This window comes from Pelecanus crispus, chromosome 3 (assembly GCF_030463565.1).
Source record: "Pelecanus crispus isolate bPelCri1 chromosome 3, bPelCri1.pri, whole genome shotgun sequence".
NCBI classification, from domain to species: Eukaryota; Metazoa; Chordata; class Aves; order Pelecaniformes; family Pelecanidae; genus Pelecanus; species Pelecanus crispus.
Genome location: NC_134645.1, coordinates 13,109,952 through 13,127,241, shown reverse-complemented (window position 1 = coordinate 13,127,241; position 17,290 = coordinate 13,109,952). Strand labels below are relative to the sequence as shown.

The window sequence follows — 17,290 nt, the reverse complement described above, 5'->3', positions numbered from 1 at the left end:
TAACGGGCGTCAAGGATGTGCCAGGCTGCAGGAAGCAAAGCAAGGGAGGATGCAGGACAAGAACTGTCTTGGTCACAGTGTCTCCACTGCCGAGCCAGGACTCAGGACCAGTCTGCCTGATCCCGGGCAGGGCCCCCCCCCCCCCCCAGCAAATGCCACGGCCTCTGCGGCTGCTTTGCCTCCAAATGTGCTTTACTTCCAGAGGTGCTTAGCCTCTAAAAGGTGCTTTGCCTCCAAAGGCAGCCTTGCCCTTGCCGCAGGCCGCTGTGGCCTCGGGGTGCCGGTTCCAGTGCCACCTGCTCCTCTGCACCCAGGAGACCTCCAGTGATGGGAAAGGAGCAGGCTTGACATTCCTCCAGGCCACCTCCTGGCCAAATCTGGGCCGACACAAGTCTTCTCCATGGTCCACCACAGCCTGCAGAGGAGACCTGAATTTCAAAGCTACAAAGCATGTGCTTTTTGTTACCATTATTGTTACTAATGTTATTTTCAGGTCTTTCTGCATCACGAAGACGGGAAATCTTGTCCAACGCCATGTTCTGTTCCCCTTGGGGGTCAGCCGTTACGGTGCAGGGAGGCGGACAGCCCTCTCTCCCCAGAGCAAACCTCTCTGCCCTGCCAGCCCTCCTGTGTTACTCTACCAGCTGTATTTTCAGCCGCTCATCGGCCGATCACAGCTTCTCTGGTGCTCAGCAAATCCTGTTTAGGGGTCGAGCTGGCCTTCATTTGTCTTGCTTCCTGGTGCCATGCTCTGTTCTGACATTTTGGTGAGGGGAGGAGGTGTTTCCACCTTCTTATTTACATAGATATAAAATGGAAAGTGTTTAACATACTAACTCTGAGGAGGAACAACGTATCGGCATGATAAAGGAGTAGCTATGATCCCGGGCGCAGCTTCCGGTCCCGGTCTTTGTTTCTCAAGCGGCAAGCCTGGGCTCTGGGCAGCCCCACACCAGGATGCTCCTTGTGCTCATACTGGAGGAGGGGCTTGGGCTTTCTGGAAGGCTTTTCCACCTGAACCTCCACGGCTGCGCTCCACGGCCGTGACTTCCACCTTCCCCACGGGAGGTGGAGAACACGTTACTGCCAGCCTCTTCCTCGCCTGCAGACTGTCACCATCCTTGCCCTTCACCTTCCTCAGACTAAGCAGCCCCAGCGCTGCAGAGCCGGGGGTGGCTGCGGGGCCACCGGCCCTGCAGCAGAGAAGGTCACCTCTGTGTGTGTGGGGCGGGCGGGAAGCTGCTGGCTCCCAGCTGCCCTCCTGGCGCTTCCCCCTGGGCCGTGGGTGCTGAATCACTCACGGGGCGTGGGGGGGGGGGGGGTGTGGGTGGGTACAGTCTTTCCTCGCAACCCGTGTGGATGCAGACACCGCTTCGGCGCCACAGAGTGGGCGCTTTTAACAAATTCCCCGGTCCCGACGCCGGCAGCACCTGAGGGCGGCGGGGCGGGCCAAGATGGCGGCGGGGCGGGCCAAGATGGCGGCGGGGCGGGCCAAGATGGCGGCGGGGGGCGGGCGGTACTTCTGCACGGCGGGCTGGATCCCTTCCTCGTGCGGGGGGTGCGGGCGCAGCTCGGACCTACGGAGGTGAGGGGGGAACCGGCGCCGGTGCCCAGTCGGGGCGGTCCGGTCCGGTCCGGATCGGATCGGATCGGATCGGATCGGATCGGATCGGCGGGGGACGCGGGCTCGTTCGCTTCGCGCCCCAGAGCCGGGCGGCCGCGGCGTGGGCCGTGCCGCCAGCTGCGTGGGGCCCCCGGGGTCTGGTCTTGGTCTTAGTCTTGGTCGGAAGGGACCTCTAAGGAGCGTCTGGTGCCGCCCCTGCCGTGGGCAGGGACACCTGCCGCTGGGTCAGGCTGTGTCCCCTCGCCACCCGGGCTGAGCGGAGGTCTGCGCCGCCCTCCTCCCTGCGAAGGGGCGAGCGGGTGCGAGGGGCTGCTGGGCTGCTGCCAGTGCTCAGGCAAAACCCCTTCCCGGTTTGGCTTGGTTTCTGGTTTTCCCCGGAGGTGGGCTGCGCCTCGGGAGAGGTCCTCTTCAGCACGGAGGCGGAGCCGGGCGAGCTGAGGAAAGTGCAGTCTGGAGAGCAACTGTTTGTGCTGCTTAAGAAACACCCCCCGCTTGCAGTTTCTAGAGAGAAAGGTACGGCGCTGACTCCTTCCCTCGGGTCGTCCCCTCCGCTTTGCTCACAGGGTGGGTGCTCAGAAACGTGAAGCCCCAGTTCAAGTCCTCTTTATAAAGGTAATGTTTGATTTATTTAGTTACTGTCAGCCATAGTTGTAATTGACAGCAATCGGTTCTGAAGTAGCCTTCACCCAGATATGTTTTCAGTTCTTTCTGTTGTGCTGAAGGTAGCTTACCCGCTTGTGTTCTGCTGGCACTGTACATAGATGTGTATGTGTAACGCCAGCCCCACGACCCCCCTCCCCCCACCCACCCCCCCCTCCCCAAAAAAAAACCCAAACCCAAGCCCCACCCCATCCTGGAACCGCAGTCCAGTTCTGGATCCGTTGTGTGCATTTTAACGATGAGTCATTTTCTTCTAGGCAAAGTGGATCCAGACGTCCATCTTGCGTCACTTCACACGTTCAGTGCACAGATTTCTTGTAAATCTCAGCTACTGAGGTCCCGTTCTCTGTCAGTGCTGGAGTAAGAATTTCAAGTCAGATGGGTTGATATCTGTGTGCCGGTGGGATTTTATTTGGGAGACCACAAATAGCCTTCAGGCTTTGAGGCTCAAATTTCACCATGGTTCTAAATGAGAACTAGAAATACCTTCCCCCTTCCGCCCCCCACCTTGACCAGCTTCAAGGTTTTTAAGGGAACTGGCGTGTCTATTCCTCGTGCCTCTCTTGTCGTAGCCAAGTCAAGTGGACTACCCATGGGCGTAAGTTTGGGCGTGCGTTGGAAACTTTGCAGGATTGAAGGCAGGTTGATGACTAGCAAGGAGAGATTTCCCTTCTAAAAGAATAAACTCGTGGCTTTTATTGTGAGCTGAATTAATGTTCGCGTCTGTCTTTCAATCCTGGAAAGCGTCCCACATCTCTTAGTCCTGCTTTCTGGGGAGGATGGCATGGTAGGCGGGTCCTCCGTCCCTGGGAATGGCTCTCGGAGGTGGTCTGGTTGTCTAGAGCTGCTGAATTGTTCTGCAGAATTCAGCCCTCGCAGGATTTAATCTTGGTTCTGCAGAGCTTGTAATCAGAGGGCTGCCTGGGTCTTTGCTGGTGGGGCGTGTGGGTGTTGAGAGCTCAGCTGTGCCTGTGGTGTCTGCTGGCGCTGTGGTTCCTGGATTTGCGCATTGATGCAATCTGAGCACAGTCTCTGTTAACAGCTGTTCTCAGTCCGTACGTAGGAGAACAGAGTGCTGAGACCGAACTACTTGGCCTGAAACTGCTTTTTCTTCCAGGGAGAATGCTGCATGAGATTAAAAGCCTTTGTCACTGAGGAGCCAAAGTACTGGCTGGATGTTACCTCTATTTGGAGAAACCTTCTTGGGTGTGAGGGGAAGAAAAAAGCCGATGTCTCTCAAGAAAACCCATTGCCTCTCAAGAGAAGATGAGAAGGAGAGACAAATATTGCAACTAAAAGGCGGAAAACAGAACAAGTGCGAGAGACTGCGCCTGAGGAATGCCAAGCGGCAGCTGGAGAGAGGTGTGCGGTACCAGAGGGAAAGAGTGATCCGGACTGCCGGACTGAAAGCAAGACTTCCTTGGGAGAGCCTTCCAAAAGCAGTGGAGAGAAGCCTGTTGCGAATGAGCAGCTTAGCTTGAGTTTGAGAGTTTGTTGTCGTTGTGGTGGAGCGATTGCCAAACTACTTCCTTCACAGGTATGCTAAAGTATGTCTGTTTGAAAAGAATTTAGCAAAGGTGAAGGGCGATGGGTAGTTTATTTGTCGCTTCAGTTGTGTGTTGCATGTTTTAGAATAACAAACCGATGTAAGCTTTTTGTGTCTTTTCTCAAAAAAAAGGCCTGAAGCTGCATTCCCCTCAAACAAGTTTGAAGGGCTGCTGTTAATTTCTGGGCGCTGTTACCCTGAATAGTTTTCAAATCAGTGCCCTTCACTGAGGATAGGCAAAGGTAAGAGGTTGAGGTAGCTGGGCACGTGGAGTCAGAGGAGTGATCTGACAGTAGTTTACAGCTACTTAAAGGGCCATTGCAAGGACAGTGGAGCCAGCCTCCTCTCAGTTGCGGCAGACAGCGTAGAAGAAGGGGCAAAAGCCAGAACTTGCAGCTTGGGTGGGCTCTGGTTGGGCACTGGGGAGAACTTGTTCCCCAGGAGGGTGGTGCAGGCCTGGGATGTGTCCTGGGGGGTGGCTCTTGGTGCTTGGGAGAGAGTGGTGGCGTAGAGACCTCCAGGGGCCCTTTCCGTCCAGCACTCTTCTCCTCTATAGTGTCTTTCTACTGTGAGGAAAATAAAAAAAAAAAAACCCAAAACACCAAACCCCGTGTAGCTGCAGTTTGTGTAGATTTCTCTTACTTGAAGATAACAGTAGTTTAACTAGATTTTTGCTTCCCTGCTAAAGCTAGTACCTTGGGAAGGTGGGGCACGTGAGCCTGCCGCCATGAATGTTAGCTTAAATTTGTGCTGTGTCTTTGAACTCTCATACTCTGAAGGTAGACAGAGCTTTCTAGATGCCATAAAAGCATTAAAACTGTGAGTTGTAGTTGTGCGCTCGCAGGTTTTCTCTTAGGTAATCTAGCTTACAGCCATCGGAAATATTTTGTGCGTGTGGTATACAATTCTGAAACGATGACAACTTTTGTTGTACCTTGGGCGGGGCTTGAACTTTCGCCTCCCGCGCGCCGGTTGAGCGATAGTCATTTTGTCCCGCGGTGTGTCTGCTGTGCCGCTCGCTCGCTCGCTCGCTGTGCCCTGCTGTACGTCTTCTGGTCTTTGTATGAGTTGTTGTCCTAGGGATAGAGAGAGACTCTTTCTTTTCCCAGGACTGTGCCGTGAAGGCTGTGATCTGTAGTTTTGTCAATTCTGTTCTTTGTGCTGCCCGTGACTGTTCTTCCCCCTTGCAGGAGATCGGAAGAGCCGTCGGCATAGCGCTCATGGAGCAGTGTGGGTGGCGGGCTGGTCTGCGGGACCCCGATCTAGAGGTAGCGGTGCTTGTCTGCCAGATGGCCTGTCGCTGCTTCCGGAATTGCCCCCGATCTCTTTTGTTTTGTCCTCCGCTCCCTTTGCGCGCAGAACCGTAGCCTCTCCCCTGTTTGTCTTTCTGCCGCTGAATTCAACTAGGCATCGTCTGGTAGTGCTGAGCAAAGCTTTCCAGTGGCCTGTGTGTGCGCACCTTCCAGAGCGCTTGAGCTCCGGTCCTAACCACGGGAGCGGCCAGCATGGGCCTGTAGGCCAGGGGAAGGATCCATACAGGCGATGTCTCAGGATCTGGCACGCTTACAAACTGCTGGACTCGGATTCTGTTGAAAATGGAGGTTGCCTGAGCCATTGGGCAGCTAGTTTAGCCTCTGTAGAGGCAGAGAGCGAGCAGCAAGGTGGTGTTCTTGAGCTCTTGAGATGAATCCTAGCCCGGTCTCCTGCGTTCCTCATCAGGTCTCTGACCACTCTGCTGTTAGCCCTTATTGAAGCCAAGTACAGTCTCCGTCTCTTTTATTGCCTCGTTTGGTTTTTTGTTTTGTAGTTTTAACAGAAAGGGAAGTCAGTCTTAGCCACTCAGTTGTGGAAGAAAGTTTGTGTTTGAAGATGGCACTTGGATCGTCAAGTGGGTCTCATTAGATGCCTTTTCCTCTTCCGTTCATCCCTGATAAGCTTAGGCACCCTCTGTTTGTCCTTTTTCTGAGGACCGCTGCCCAAGGCGCCCTAGCGTCGCACAGGGCGATTCTGTATCTCATGTTGCACCGTGAATTTAGTTAGTCAGCAGGAGTGAAGTATTTTTAGGACATAAGCTAACTAAATGGCACTGAAGAGAAAGAAGTGCTCTACAACTTCCGAGAGATAATATTGGAATATAATCCGAACGTAAATATTTTGAGCAAAAGAGGCTTAACAAGTTAGGTAAAACTGATTAGCATTCCTAATTTTGAACCCCAATCCACAAGTTCCCGTTAAATTAAAGTGGCCTAGAAAAGGGACCTTTTAGTTCTGTGTCAGAAATGTTATGATCCACGCCCTTCTGAACAGTTATTGTCGATGTGGCTTAGTAGAGACGTAGGCAATTAGTGGTTGGGCTGTGGCCTCTCAAGACAGGTATCTCCTTTTGTTCACAAGGCTCTCAGGCTGCAGCAAGCACCCAGAGGTCACAGCGCAAACGCAGGATCCAAGAAAGGAGTCAGCAAGTTAGAAAGGAGGCATGGGCAAGTAGAAGGCAAAAGCCTGAATCCCATCTGTCCTAAGTAATGATCTGCTGAGCTCCGGGCTGGCGGCACAGGCCACCTGCGGTTCAGGGTCTCGGGCACAAATCTTCTGCACTTAGGTACTTATCTCCTTCCTTACAAAGGAGAAACAAACAAAAAACAAAATAAAAGGAGATCCCTGAAGATCCCTGAAGAACGTGCAGTGGCTGATGACTTCAGGACTGTCTGTCTTCCCGGCCACTCACAGCTACCTATCTGGTTTAGTGTTTAGACAGCTTTGTGTGTAAAATAAGGCACACAATGTGTTGCGTGATGAGGCTAATCCAATGTGCTTTAACCATGTTGGTTCCCTCCAGCCGAGGCCCTTGTGGTCGGAATAATGGATCCTTATCCTGCAAGCGCAGAGCCAGCCCACGGGCTTCCCGTGAAAAGGACCCCTAGTCAAGACTGTGCAAAACCCAGCGGAGTTCCTGCTGACATCCGCCAGCATTACGGGGCTTCTTCAGCCAGCAGCAGCAACTTGGGCTCCTGCAAAGGAAGCAACAGCGGCCCAGTGATGAGGCGAGTGTGTATTTCAGCATCCCGGTGTTCAGTGGCACTGACTGACCTCCTCTGCACTGTAACGTGGCATCAGCTGTCTGGGTTGCCAAGCAGGTCATCTTGCTCCTCGGCGTCAGTGTGACTCCTCATGTTGGTGGCTCGACAGTCAACGGGGTGCTCCATCCCTATTGTTTCATATGGTATTCATTCATCCATGTTGTTTCAGCACTGTAAAAGTCAAGGTTGCTTTTAGTCAATGCCCTTTGTAGCTGCTTTTCCCTCCGAGGCAGGCTCCTTCCTGTGGTTTCATGCCATCAGTTCTCCTGTGCATTCACTGGTTCTTTTGCGTAAGGGTGCTTTTGCTTTGGAGAGAGCTGGGTGGGGTGGTATAGCAACTATAATACACTGGGGTGAAAATTCAGCCTGCCCAGCCTTAGGCACCTCCCTGTGCAGTTTCCTGTACAGGGAAGAAAAGAGATGCCTGCCAGCGCACACAACACATGTTGTAGAGAAGAAATTGCCACCACGCTGCTGCTGTTTCCCTCCCTCCCTCTCTGTCTCTCTCGGGCAATTCAACAGCCAAGCATGTCAGGTGCACACCTAAAGCTAGCTAGGATGAATCTAGGTTTCAGGGTGCTCAGCTTCCTAACTCACGTGTGGAGCTGAACTCGGTCCGTATGCTACCTCACCTGGCCGTCCTGCAGCTGGGCGCCCTTGCCAGCGGCCCGGCTGCCTGCTCGTGGGCACACCACGTGTTTTGGGTGAGGGGGTGGCTCGGGGTTTGAAGTGAAATGTCTCATTTGATGTAATGGCACTGAAGACAAGTACCATAAATAGTAAATTTTGTGCGATAGCCACAAATGAGGCGTTTCCTCAAGTACTTTGATTTGCCAGAGGGAGTCACTTGTGCAGACACTGAGGAGCCCCAAAGGCGTCAAGCTTTGTATCAGTCTGTGGGATGTTTTTCTTTTTGCCAGGACTGAAGAACTGCAGGAGTGATGTTAAGTGAGGGTTTGTTTTGTTGGTTTTTTTTTTTTTCCTTTTCAGGCGATCGGGGAGATACGTTTCTTGTGGTGAATCGCAGCACTAAGCCAGAAAATGCCAAGCCGTATTTGACTGCTCTGCAGCAGAAGGAAGTTCCAGTACAGCATTTGGAAACAAAGCTGAAGGAATCTGAGAGGAGAGGTAAGGAAAGGTAAAGAAAGGTCTATTTCACTTGAGAAATCAGAGTTGGAAAGATGTATTCAGGAGCATTTAGGGGTGGGAATCCAGAACATTTTGACTCATTTCTTGACCGCATCAAGGTTTCATTAAGAAATTTGAAAGACGATCAGGCGGATCAGGTTGTTCTCAGGTACTTCAGGTTTCACGGCGTGCTCAGTGAATACGTACCGTGCAGTTTAGTTATGAATATGGCTGCCTCTTTCCCCTGTTTTGAACTTTCCCAATAGAATATTTTTAAAGGGTAATATTTTCCCAGTGTGATTGAGCATTGAGACCTTTTGTACATAAGCCAGTTTCTACCTGCAAGACCTTAGTCCCCTGTTGTACCTCACTCACTGAAATATGACTGCAAGTGTCATCCTTCTCCCCTAATGAAAGAAAAGCTCTTACACAAACCAGGGTGCCTGCTTGTGTTTTTGTCGCTTAGGTGTTGAATTGTTCACAGTAGCCCTTTGTAGGTACGCTAAGCAAAGAAGCGACAACATGCATTACACAGCAGCAGGTGTCGTCTCTCTTGCTAAAGCCGCTCTCTGAGAGCTGGCTCTCCAGCAGACGCCACCCAAGCAGGCCCAGAGGGGTGTTTGTAAGGAGCCCCAAGGCAGAGTCCCAGGGAGCCCTTGGTCCAGCTTGGGATAGCCCGACCTCTGCATCTGCGAGGGCTGGATGTCTTGCAGGGGCCCCCTCTCCCCACGTGCTTGCAAGTCAAGGCAGCAGCCTCTGGCTCCGTGCTGGGCCGGGTGGGTGCAAAGCAAGCCAGGGGCCTGCAGCCCCGAGCCATCCTGCTGTCTGAGGCCAGCGTTGGCTCTGGCTGTATGTGAGGAGCTGCTGGCAAGCACGGGGGATGCGTGCAGGCAGCTGCTTCTCGTCTCTTCCAGGGCCGGGCAGTCGGTGAGACGTTAAGCTCTGTGCTGGCTGGCCCTAACCTAGAGGCCCCCGCTTGCACCTCAAAATGTCCAGGATCACAGCACAGCCCCGGAGGCTGCTGGCTGTGTGGCGAGGTCGGTGACTCCAGTCAGCAGTCAGCCGGTGTGTCTTGGCAGCCGGCTTACGTCTCTGCCAGCTCTCCCGGAGGCGGCAGGAAATGGTGCACGGAGGAATGTGCTTCCTTCTTGGAGCATCTCTGCAGCATAGCCATCCCAGTGCGGTGGAGCCTCACGTTGACTCTGTAACGAAACAGTGTCGCAATATTTTTATTTTGCTGCAGGGAAACAGAAGTAGAAGGGCTGAAAGCTCATCTGGGACACGTGAAGGAAGAGTGGATTGTAGAAGAGTGTAATGGTGTGGAGGTGGAGCTGGCCTTCTTGGAAGCAAGAAGGGAAATTCAAGAACTGAAGCAGGCTATTGAACAGCTTGTCTGAGAACGACAAAAAAAAAAATCAGAAATACTTCCTAGACATAAGCGTTGAAAACAAGAAACTGGAGTCTCTGCTGCAGAGCGTGGAGATGGCTCAGAACAGCTCTGTGAGAGATGAGCAGTGCCCGGAGTACACGTATGACTCGGAGGGGAAGGCGTTAGCGTTGTGTGCCACGGTGCCAGGCAGCCTCATCACGGAGGACCAAGCTCTGGAGGAGGTGGCAGGTAGTGGGCTGCTTCTTAACGAGGGCACGGCTAACGAGACTGATGCATTTGAAGAGAGTTTGACTGCCACAAGCTCTGAGGTGAGCGATCCAGCTCCCTCCAGTTCTGCAGTGAATCGAGAGACGCTTGAAAATGTTCTGGATGAAAAAGTAACTACTTCCCAGGAGGAGGAGGAGGAGGAGGAGGAGGAGCGGGGAGGTGGGAGAATGAGCAACGTGGTGGTGGAACAGGCCACGCAGACTGATGTGGCGCCATATAGCCTAGGTGTGGAGCAGCTCTTTCAAAACACCTTCAGAGCTCAAGATACGCGTGCCTGCCAGCCAGCAATCAATCAATTAATCGCCATCCTTCTGTCCATCTCCCTTGAAACATGGTGGAGCAGATAGCATGGCAGCGCTGGGAGGAGGTCAGTTCCATTTTTGTATAAAACCCAGGGGAGCAGCTGAGCCCCTCAACCACCACACCAAGGGGTGCCGCCCGACGAGGTACAACTTTGTGCCAAACTTTGAATCTAAAGCCCCTACCGATGTTTCCTCCTCTCTACAGTCAATTGTGTGTGCTCTTCCTTTGAACTATTCCTTAAAAAAAAAAAAATTCCACATATCCCCAAGATTTCTTCTGTGCTAGGTAGAGTACGATGATGGCAGGGAGGGGGCTGCTTTTTTTTTCCCCTCTCCATGCTGTTTTTTATTGTCCCTTCATTCCAATGGGGGACTTGTGGATGTGGGGGATGGCACCTCCACCGGCGATGGTGGCTTTGATCAGGGAATCCAACTCTTCATTGCTGCGGATTGCCAGCTGCAAGTGACGAGGAGCGATCCGCTTGACTTTGAGATCCTCTGACGTGTTGCCTGCCAGCTCCAGCACTTGGGCGGTGAGGTCCTCAAGGATGGCAGCGCTGTAGACGGCAGCGGTGGCACCCACTTGCCCGTAGGCTGGCGGTGCGAGTGTTCAAGTGTCTGTGGATCCTGCCCACAGGGAAGTGCAGCCCAGCTCTCTGTGAGCGCGACACTGCCTTTGCCTTGGCCTTCCCACTGTGCTTTCCTGCTTTGCCACCAGCCATGGTGCCACCGCCACGTCCCGAGCTCCGGTCCCGAGTCCACGCGGGAGCCGCCACAGGAGCCGCCAGGCAATAAGCCTCTGGAGCGGGAGGCGATGTGTGCGTGAGTGAGGAGCGGGCAGCAGAGGCACACCCTGCTCAACATCCAGCTGGCAGGATCCTCTGCTTCCCTGGGAGGCAACGGGCACTGCTGGCTCCCGAGGCCTGACCCTGAAGCGAGCTTGGCTGTGAGGTGACTTTGCACATATAGCCCTGCAAGGACCCAGTCAGCAGTGCCTGCGGAAAGCGCAGAGAGCCGCCTGCAGTTGTCTGCTGGCGGAGGGGCTGCCTTTCAACGGGGAATGAACTGAAGGACAAGGAGCCCCCAGGGCCAGGCGGCTGTTCGACCCATCGCCCCCAGCCCCACAGCCCTGATGCCACCACAGACAGAAGCCAGGTATGGGGTTGCGACTGGGAGGGGAGCACGGTGCAAGCTCCTTGGGCCCTGCCCCGATGGGACACAGCCTAGTCAGGAGAAACGCCCAAGCCGGACTGGAGGGCAACGAGAGAGGCCAGGGCAAGAGGGACTGTGGAGCAGGGAAAGGCGGGGGCAAACCGGGACCCCCAGCTGGGCACAGACAAAAATGTCTGCTCTGAGCGGGGCTGGGGCAGGGGCAAAATGAGATGCCCTGAGCAGGACAGGGACAAAACTAAATGCCCCAAGCGGGGCATGAGCAAAGCGAGCCACCCCAGATTTGGGCAGGGGTGTAACGAGCCACCTGAGCAGGGCCGGAGTAAATCCAGGCACCCTGTGTGGAGAAGGGGCAAAATGAGCCTCCGCAAGCAAGAGAGGGGAGAAACTGAGCTGTCCCGAGAGGGACATGATGAAAACCAGGAACCCGAGCAAGGCAGCAGAGAAACTAGATGCCTCAAGCGAAATCTAAAAAGAAAAAAGGCTCCCCGAGTGGAGCAGGGGCAAAAGTAACTTCTTTGGTAGTGCTAGTTCAGAGTCAGCCCGTGGCTGTGTCTTGGGGGGAGCAGATAAAGTTCATTGGAAATGAACCTGTAAGAGACCGGGTGCTTTGCTCCACTCGAGTCTCACGGACACAGCCCTGCACCTGAGAAGAGTGGAAAAGAAGCCCTCAGCCGCCCGAACGTGCCAGCCAAAGCTGTGAACAGGCACGCTTGCAGCCCTGAGCAGATTTTGATTCATCTGGCTGGCGCGGCCCCAGGAAGAGGCAGGAGCTCTGCCGGCAGGCAAACAGCCCTTCGCTGGCAGCGCGTGGGGAAGCCCAGCGGCTGCTGGCTGCGGCAGGCGCCCGGGATGTGTTGGATGCGTGGCTCCACGGCCTCGAGGGGGCACGTCCCCGTGCGGCCCCGTGTCACAAAGGGGCAGTGATGCGACACCCGCCCGGTGATTATGAGCTCACCTGGCCAGGGCTTGCCATCCTGAAAAGCGGGCCAGGGAAAGCTAGTTGGGCCGAGCTGGCCTTCGGGATAACTTGGCTCATTCCATTGCTACTTGCGCGACTACTCTTTTCCAGCCATTTATCGTCTGGATAAATCGCCCACTTCTTCTCAGCTTCCCTCCTCTTGCAAAGGTAATTACACTTTGGCTTTCAGAACAGGTCGTAGAGATACGGGACAAAAGTATCGGCTGGTCTATACCTTCCGAGCTCTAGGCTGAGCTATTACACCTTTACAGGCTGGCCGGATATGCGCTACGGGTAGAGTTCCTTTGTGCTGATACTTATTTCTCTACCATACCCTAGGATAGGTAAGTAGGGGGGTGGCAGTGTAGTCTGAGGCACTGGGCTCAGCCAAGAATGACAAGCAGTTTTCCCACCCTGACTGATGCGGTAGGAAGGCAGGCAGAAACGGAGCATGGCAAAGGCAGCCGCTAAAGTAGCGGCCGGAAGCCGGTCGGTCCTGCATACAAGGTGGGCAAGTGTGGGCTGGAGAGCCAGAGGGCTCTGCTGCTAACGCTAGCCACAGGTAAGCCGCAGGTGCTCTTCAGAGAAGGTGACACGCAATGCAGTCTTTCAAAAGGGCCTTGGTAATTGCTGTCAATTGGAGTCCTGTGACAGGGACAGCAGGGCCGTCGGCCTGCAGGCTCCGCAGCAGTTCCACGTACCACTGAAACTCTTTCGATGGCGGCTGCTGTTCTGCGGGTTGCGTTTGGGTTTGGGTTTTTTAATCATTTTGTTGAGCTGCGATTATTTCTTTGCAATCAGGGGACGGCATTGGCGCTGATCTCTTTCTGGAGCGTGTCCTGAGATCCTTTGTCATCCGAAGCTTTCCCCTGTGTTCCTGAGAGGAGCGATGGCCGCAATGGGGAACGACTCCTGTGAGTAACGGCTTCATCAGCAGGCTTGGACTTTGTGACTCCCCAAAGGCAACGGACGTGGCTGGTGCTCCATCCCTGAATGTTGATGTGCTGACAGCCTAGCGTGAATTCTGGGGCGTTTCCTGATAGCAGCCAGACTTACCCAGCTGTTTTCCATTAGACACATGAAAACGCGTTTTGTCACTCCTCTGCCACTATGTACGAGACTCTGAAAGACGACATTGCCCGTAGAAAGATCCTGACATCAGTAGGGTTACCTTCTGTGCTAGGTGCTTGCCCAAGACATGCTTTTGTGCAACAATGTCGTGTCATCTCTTTGCAAATGTCATTGCCCTGCAGTCGTCGCCGAGGGAATGGCTCCGCCACAAAGGGTCCTCTTTCCTCCGGAGAAGATTTGCCTGGACTGGCAGCACAGACAGAGAGCTGGAGCGGGACTCTACAACCTGGGCAATACGTGCTTCCTCAACTCCGTCCTGCAGTGCCTGACGTACACACCCCCTCTGGCCAACTACCTGCTCTCTCGTGAGCACAGCCAGTCATGTGAGAACTTTTATGAACAACTCCTTGTAAATCTGTGGGACACTTTGCAAGGATTCCCAGAATCTGGAATTTGATCTACCAGAAAAGCAGCCCTTCTTTGTCAACCCCCCGAGGTGGTGTTCTTTGAACACTCAAGCCTAGAAGCCGCCCCTCGTGTCTAGGTGTGTTGATCTTCAGAAAGGCACCTCTTTCTAGCCCCAGGTCTCAGTCCCTATTCCGACAAGTTAAGCTCTCTTTGCTTATTGCACAGAAAACTTTTGTCAGTTTAGCATCCCTCTGAAGAAAGTTTTCTAGGCACTAAAATAATGTCCGGGGCTTGTTGGGACATTGGCACCTTGGGAGAGGAGGAGTGGAGACTGTTCTTAGAACTTCAAGATCTCCATTACGTTTCCCATCGCTGTGGATATTTTGCTAACCCGAGGAGCTTGCTTCCCTCCCTCCTCCCGCTTCAGGTCGTCAGCAAGGCTTCTGCATGATGTGCGTAATGGAAGCGCACGTTAACGAGGTCCTGCGTTCCTCAGTCTGTGCCATCCGGCCTAGCGGTGTCATCAGTGTCCTCACACGTAAGTCATTTCAGGTGCCCCTACAGGTTTTCTTGCCTTCTTGTAGGAGAGATCTACTAACTTCTTCTTTTGTAGGAATAGGAGAACATTTCCAGCTTGGCATGCAGGAAGACGCCCACGAGTTCTTACGCTATACTGTCGATGCCATGCAGAGAGCCTGTCTGAGTGGAAGCAGCGAGTAAGCACAAGCCGATTACCTTTTCAGTGTTCCCGAGCCCTTTGCACTCCTTGAGGTACTCCCATCGAGGAGAACCTACGCCCAGGGCTTTCAGACAAAGCAAAACTCTTGGAGGAGATAACTCTCTGCCTTACCATTTCTTTCTAGCTTGGACGTCTCTTCTCAAGCAACTACCATCGTCCATCAAATATTTGGGGGCTTTCTGAGATCCAGAGGTACTTTCCCACAACTGTTGCTCTCCCTGGAATTGTCTGTGCCCTCCCGTCTGCCCGTGATAAACGGCTGATGGTGTGACTGGCGTAGTAGGCCTGAAGGACAGAAACGGGCAGAGTCAGTCAACTTCCCCTGTCGCTGAGCATTTTGATTTGCCTTCCAGTCACGTGCTTGAGCTGCAGAGCAGTGTCCGATTCCTACGAGGCCTTCCTGGATGTCCCTTTGGATATAAAAGTAAGAGGGTTTGTAATTGTGCTTCAAACGTCCCAAGACCCCTGTAGCTTTCCAGAATCGAGGCATTTGGCTTAAAAACGTAGAGTGCAAACATAAGAGAGCTTGGTGGCGGGTGGGCAGTGGAATGGAATGGCCTGTGTCCTTCTGGGGAGGCCGTGGCAGCGGTCTGCATGTAGGTGCTGGCTTTAAGCTGGACAAGTACAAATTATCCTCTCTGCACCCTTGACATACTCTCATCCGTCTTCCTTTTGCCCTCCTCAACACCCGTCTGGCTCCCAGGCTGATGGGTTGTGGTGTCTTCATTATTGATGACCCTGCACAGCATTGGTAGCTGAACTGTGCGGTGCCACAGAGAGGTAGCTCCTGATAGCGCCGGGAATCCCTGGGAATTGAGGGAAGTGTTCAGCATAATACCCTCTTTGTGCCTCCTTCTGGACACTGCTTGCGGGTTTCAGGGTGGGTCTCCTCAGCCTCAGCTACCTGGGTCTTCCTGTCAACTCCTAGTAAGTGTCTGGGCGAGGGTGATGCCCTGAGCTCAGGGCCATCCTTTCTCGCTCCTCCAGGCGGCCTCATCTGTCACCGCAGCTCTGGAGGACTTTGTGAGACCCGAGCAGCTGGATGGCGAAAACTGCTTTAAATGTAGCAAGTAAGAGGATTACTAACGACATACTAATACTAGGTGCTGCGTGAAGGTGCCGCATGTCATGCGGCATAAGTCATCTTTTCACGTAGGTTAGATGCACAATAATGAGATGCAGCTTTTGTTTAATACGGCCTTCTGGTACTGAATAGCCTTAAAATAGCATAAGGATGTGTGAGAAGGGAAAGCTTGTCTGGCCTTCTTGGGGCAAGAGAGGTGCATTTCAGCACTCATCTCTGTGCTTGGTTACAAGGTGTGACAAGATGGTTGCTGCCTCCAAGAGCTTTACGGTCCATCACGCGCCCAAGGTTCTGACGGTGTGTCTGAAAAGGTTTCAAGATTTCACTGGCAGGAAGATCAGCAAGGTGTGTACGCAACTGGAGCGCAACTTTCTCTTCCCGGAGCAGGAGATTTCCAAAGCAGTACGCTCTTTCACCGGTTGTTCGTGTTGGGATTTTTGTGTTCCCTTCTGGGGAGACGAGAGTTCCCGCGGGAAGACAAGCACATGCTCTGCTCCGACAGAGCTGTTTGGACCGCGAACAGTTTCCTGCCTCCCAAACCATGGATGTTGCTTTAAGGGAAAACAAGTGTTCATGAGCCAAAAAGATGTATTTACACACCGCTAGCCTTCAGTCTTGGAAGGCTATTTCAGGATCATTTCTGAGCCCTCTGGGTCTCTCCGTAGGTTGTGGAGTATCCTGAATACTTGGATCTTCGGCCATACATGTCTCGGACAGCTGGAGAACCGCTCCTCTACGCCTTATATGCTGTCCTGGTACACAGCGGTGACAGCTGCCATGCAGGACACTATTTCTGCTACACAAAGGTAAAGAGCAACTTCCTTCCTAGCAGGGGAAATATGTGTGCTGGGGAAGAGAAACTTTCACGGCAGTGTTACTGGCAGCCACGGCTTTGGGGGAGAAGGTCTCTTCAGGGGCTGGATTGGATTTGTTTTGGTGTACTCTTGGTCCTGTAGTTTTCTGCCTGTGTTTTTGTGGAGAAACCATGCAGTTCACCTCCAGGTATCGATGCCTTTCTTTGCAGGCCAGCAACGGACTGTGGTACAAGATGAACGACATGGCTGTGGATGGTTGTGGCATCGACAGAGTTCTCGGGCAGCAAGCCTATTTACTCTTTTACGTCAGGTCATAACAAGTATTAAAAAAACCGTTCAGAATATGTTTCCTTTTCCTGGCTTTGCTTGTTTCTTCTCATCCTCTGGAGTGTTTCTCTTTCTGTCATAGGAGACAGTTAGTACCTGCATCATTCAGTGCTGTCCAACGTGAACTACCCCACGTCAGTCCTTATCTTCCCTTGCTGGGCTTTAGGCTGCTGCCCGGGGGTAAACGGCTACTTGTCTGCTATCTGAAGCTGGCTAATGTTGAGAAGAGTACTTCAAGCAAGGGGCCCTACAGCAAAGATGGGGAGGGACTCTTTATCAGGGAGTGTAGTGATAGGACGAGGGGTAACGGTTTTAAACTGAAAGAGGGAAGATTTAGATTAGAAATTAGGAAGAAATTCCTTACTGTGAGGGTGGTGAGACACTGGAAGGGCTTGTCCAGAGAAGTTGTGGATGGCCCGTCCCTGGAAGTGTTCAAGGCCAGGTTGGATGAGGCTTTGAGCGACCTGGTCTAGTGGAAGATATCCCTCCCCATGGCAGCGGGGATGGAACTAGATGATCTCTAAGGTCCCTTCCAACCCAAAATATTCTCTGATTCTCTGACTCTATGAAATGGAAGCCGTAGCGGGTATAAAGACCCTCGAGGACTTGCTCTGGCAGGGGCAGACGTGGTGGGAAGACCCCAATCGAATTTCCTATTTGTAGTCTTGGTTACGTCTTCTCTCTGTCGTAGAAACCGCTCCAAGAAAATGACTGAGCCCCA

The 17,290-nt window shown here is 53.2% G+C and overlaps 1 protein-coding gene and 2 pseudogenes across 1 annotated transcript; 2 read left to right on the top strand and 1 right to left on the bottom strand.

The window, feature by feature from the left end:
- Nucleotides 1–6,649: 6,649 nt before the first annotated feature.
- Nucleotides 6,650–10,039, top strand: LOC142593196 (syntabulin-like; annotated as a pseudogene).
- Nucleotides 10,040–10,340: 301 nt separating this feature from the next.
- On the bottom strand, nt 10,341–10,716 carry LOC142593308 (histone H2A.V pseudogene; annotated as a pseudogene).
- Nucleotides 10,717–13,023: 2,307 nt separating this feature from the next.
- Nucleotides 13,024–16,559, top strand: LOC142593195 (ubiquitin carboxyl-terminal hydrolase 42-like). Its single transcript, XM_075706866.1, has 10 exons — nt 13,024–13,039; nt 13,379–13,579; nt 14,032–14,142; nt 14,218–14,320; nt 14,468–14,535; nt 14,697–14,767; nt 15,331–15,413; nt 15,661–15,772; nt 16,093–16,233; nt 16,452–16,559. Exons 1-10 carry the CDS (start codon nt 13,024–13,026, stop codon nt 16,557–16,559), a joined length of 1,014 nt encoding a protein of 337 aa, XP_075562981.1.
- Nucleotides 16,560–17,290: the final 731 nt, after the last annotated feature.